The 3,226-nt window shown below is 33.5% G+C and overlaps 1 protein-coding gene across 1 annotated transcript in view; it reads right to left on the bottom strand.

The window, feature by feature from the left end:
• The window catches only part of LOC18592677 (peroxidase 12), a 3,039-nt gene continuing 1,249 nt past the window's right edge, over positions 1,437 to 3,226 (bottom strand). The window contains exon 3 of the mRNA XM_007019518.2: positions 1,437 to 2,244. Within this exon, the coding sequence (XP_007019580.2) occupies positions 1,618 to 2,244 (627 nt within the window). The 3' untranslated portion in view covers positions 1,437 to 1,617. The remainder of the gene's footprint in view (positions 2,245 to 3,226) is intronic.

Below are 3,226 nucleotides of genomic sequence, written 5' to 3'. Positions count from 1 at the left end.
TGGGTGAAGCCACCCAAGCAAGGGCTTTAGGCCCCCAATTTGGAAAGGCCTCAAATTTAGAAAAGATTTATAATTTTATAATAATTATAATATAATTAATATATTAAATATATAAAAATTTAAAAAATATATAAGTAAAAAATAATTAATAAAATTATTTGTTCTTTCACTTTTTTAATTATGTGCATAATAAATTTTAATTTTTTATCACTTTTTTATTTCTATAATGCTATTAATTTTCAACTATATTATCTTATTTCCAATCTACTAACGGTCATATGTATTTAATCTCCAACAATTATTTTTTTCTCACTTATGTCTCATATTTCCAATCAACTCATTTAATGATTTTCAACAGTTATTTTTTTTCTATATATAAAACTAATTTTTTTTTTCAATGTATAATATCTACTTTTGAGTTCTTCTTTTCTCATTTGCTCTTTCTTCCTTTAACTTCAATTTTTCTCCAAAAAATATAGAAGAAGTCTGTTCTTTTATTATTTTTATAAAGTCGTGAGTCTCATTTGCGGTTTGCAATAAGCATTCAACAATTAGGTACTATTGTTCTAATCTTCACAAATTTTTTTATTTTAATTTAGAGCTTATATTATATTAAAAGAACTTGATTATAAAAGTTTAATTAAAAATTTTACATCTTACAAAGTTAGAAGAATAAAATTTTGATAATTTTTTTTAATTTCAATAAAAAAACTTCATTTGAATATTTCGCTTTAGATCTTTAAACTTATTGAGCCGTCCCTAGATGATATAATCTTATCAGATTCTATGACACTTTTCAGACCTCTCTTGTTCAACATATTAGTAGAAATTAGATTCCTTCTTATATCCACACCATGAAGCACATTCTATAGCACTACTTCTCTGAAGTAAACATTAAAGTTACCATGCCTTTGTCATGAACATCTATTACATTGCTATTTCCCATAAGAACCTTGCATCCACTATGAATTTTTTTTTTCATTATTTTTGAATTGCGACTTATCCTGGCACACTAATTTTGTTGCTTCCAACAATAAACAAAATCATAGACAACCTCAACGTAAAAATTGATTAATAAAAAAAAATTTCATTGCCGGAAAAATAGTTAATTTTGTTGTTGTTGTAATTCATTGTAAAATTGTAATTGTTAATGAATATCAATGGAATCATGGAACAATAGTGTCAACTGCTTAGACCCAAAAAAAAGAAATTTGTGTAAACTGCTGTTGAATGTTAATTGTTGGAAGAAAAAAAGAATTAAGGTCGGGTTTGAAATTTGAAACAAATTAACGGAAGCAGGCTCCACTTTTTATCAAACTGTAATTTTCCTTGTCCAGTTGTTCAGAACCGGCTAGCTTCACTCCTTACTTCAACCAAACTTATCGAAGAAGGGAGAAGGAAAAGAATAGACAATTGAAAACAAGGCAAGACTAAGGTCTCATGCAAACTCGTTTTCAACGAAGTTAGTTACTTTTATTAACAGAATTATCATCCATTACAAACCCAACCTTCAGAAAACACAAAGAAAGGGAGAAGTATACTAGAAAACATGCGATTAAACCAGTTTCTAGGACAAAACATAATTAAAATGTTTCAGCAGTTTCGAGACGTAAGCCCTTAAAACTCAGACCAAGCTTCCTCCTCCACTTCCTCTTCCACCACAGACGCCAAATACGACTTGTTATCCGGATTCCTTATTGAACAATTGGCACGAACCTCCCCATTCTTTCCAGTCAACACACTCAATTGCCCCATCTTTATCATCGACAGCACAAACTTCTCAAAGAAGAGAGTCTCGTTCACGGCAAAGCTAGTGACAATGGCCCTTGTCCTGCTATCAGTGTACAGGTCTTGGTCCGAGGTGAACAGACCCTGGCGGTTCATGAGATCAACATAGTACTTGTTATCGAATTTGTCAGGGCTCCTTATATCTAACACGGTGGTGTTTGTGGAATTTGCTGTTGGACAAATCCCCTTGAGGTTATTGGCAAAGGTTTTGTCCATGTTAGGGTCTTGAGTAGGGTAAAGCCTATTGGTGAAAGAGGAGCAATGGCTGATGCCAATGGTGTGGCCACCAGAGAGAGCTACTACATCAGTGGGGTCAAAATTTTTGGTAGCGAGGCTGGCGAGAATGGCGTCGGCGTTGTCAGTGGGTGGTGGTAAGTTCTGCAAGGTTACATTTCTTGTGGCAAAAGTCAGTCCATCCCGCCTTCCCAACGGCACGTCATAGTCCGGCCCTCCTGACTGCAATCAAGAAAATGGAGATACATACACATGATATTATTACTTTATTAGCATTGGATTCAATTTTCAACTCCATGACAACTCATTGCAATCAGATGATATTATGTCACTTGCAAAAGTAAAGCTCCCCTCAATCAATTGGAGTTGGTGAGTTTCGTGGAACTTTCACAGGGAAAATTTTGAACAAGAAAGGTTCTATGATAAATTTATAACAAGACTCTAAAGAATCTTCTTTTTCTTGTTGGAGAACTGAAAAAAGAATCATAATTCTATATTGCTAAGCAAACTCATGTGAGACCCAGAGAAAAACTCTTTTTCCTGTACTTGATGGCTGCATCTTTCATACCATAGTTTTATGAACAGAGGAGAAATTAATTAATGAAAGAAACATAGGATGACTTGAACCTCCAATCAAATACAAGCAATATTTCATGATGGGCGTGACATATATACAAGACTTGAACCAGTCCATGGTAACGGAAAACAACTCTAGTTGCCAGAAAATCATTTCATATTGGTAATTAACACCCTCTTCCTGGAGAAAAATGCGTTTCCACATGGATGGAGTCAATGGTCTTCTACCATTCAATCCTTTGATTTTCATTTTTTTTTTCCCATAATTTCGTGATGAGATTTTCCGGGAGAATGGCCAAGTACACAAAACGCGACTTATTAACACTTCTTTTTTATTTAATTCTAACACCTGTATATGTTGGATTTCATTCTCTTCTTTCCAGAAAAAAAAATGACTTGGCCACAGCAATTACCACCATAAATAATAAGTTATTCAGAGGGTCCAGGGTAAAGAAAGGATAGGACCCATGGACACCTAACTTTCACCTAGCGGCCAAAGCTTTAATAAATTTTGACATTATGGCACCAAAACATTGACTCTTGCTCCAATGAACATTTGTTCAAATTTTAAATCCTATGGCCACGTGGCCTATACTGGGAAAAACAGAAAAAAAAAAAAAAAAGTAAG

Source organism: Theobroma cacao, chromosome 8 (genome assembly GCF_000208745.1).
Source record: "Theobroma cacao cultivar B97-61/B2 chromosome 8, Criollo_cocoa_genome_V2, whole genome shotgun sequence".
In the NCBI taxonomy this organism is placed as follows: domain Eukaryota; kingdom Viridiplantae; phylum Streptophyta; class Magnoliopsida; order Malvales; family Malvaceae; genus Theobroma; species Theobroma cacao.
This window is presented reverse-complemented; position numbering and strand designations above follow the sequence as displayed.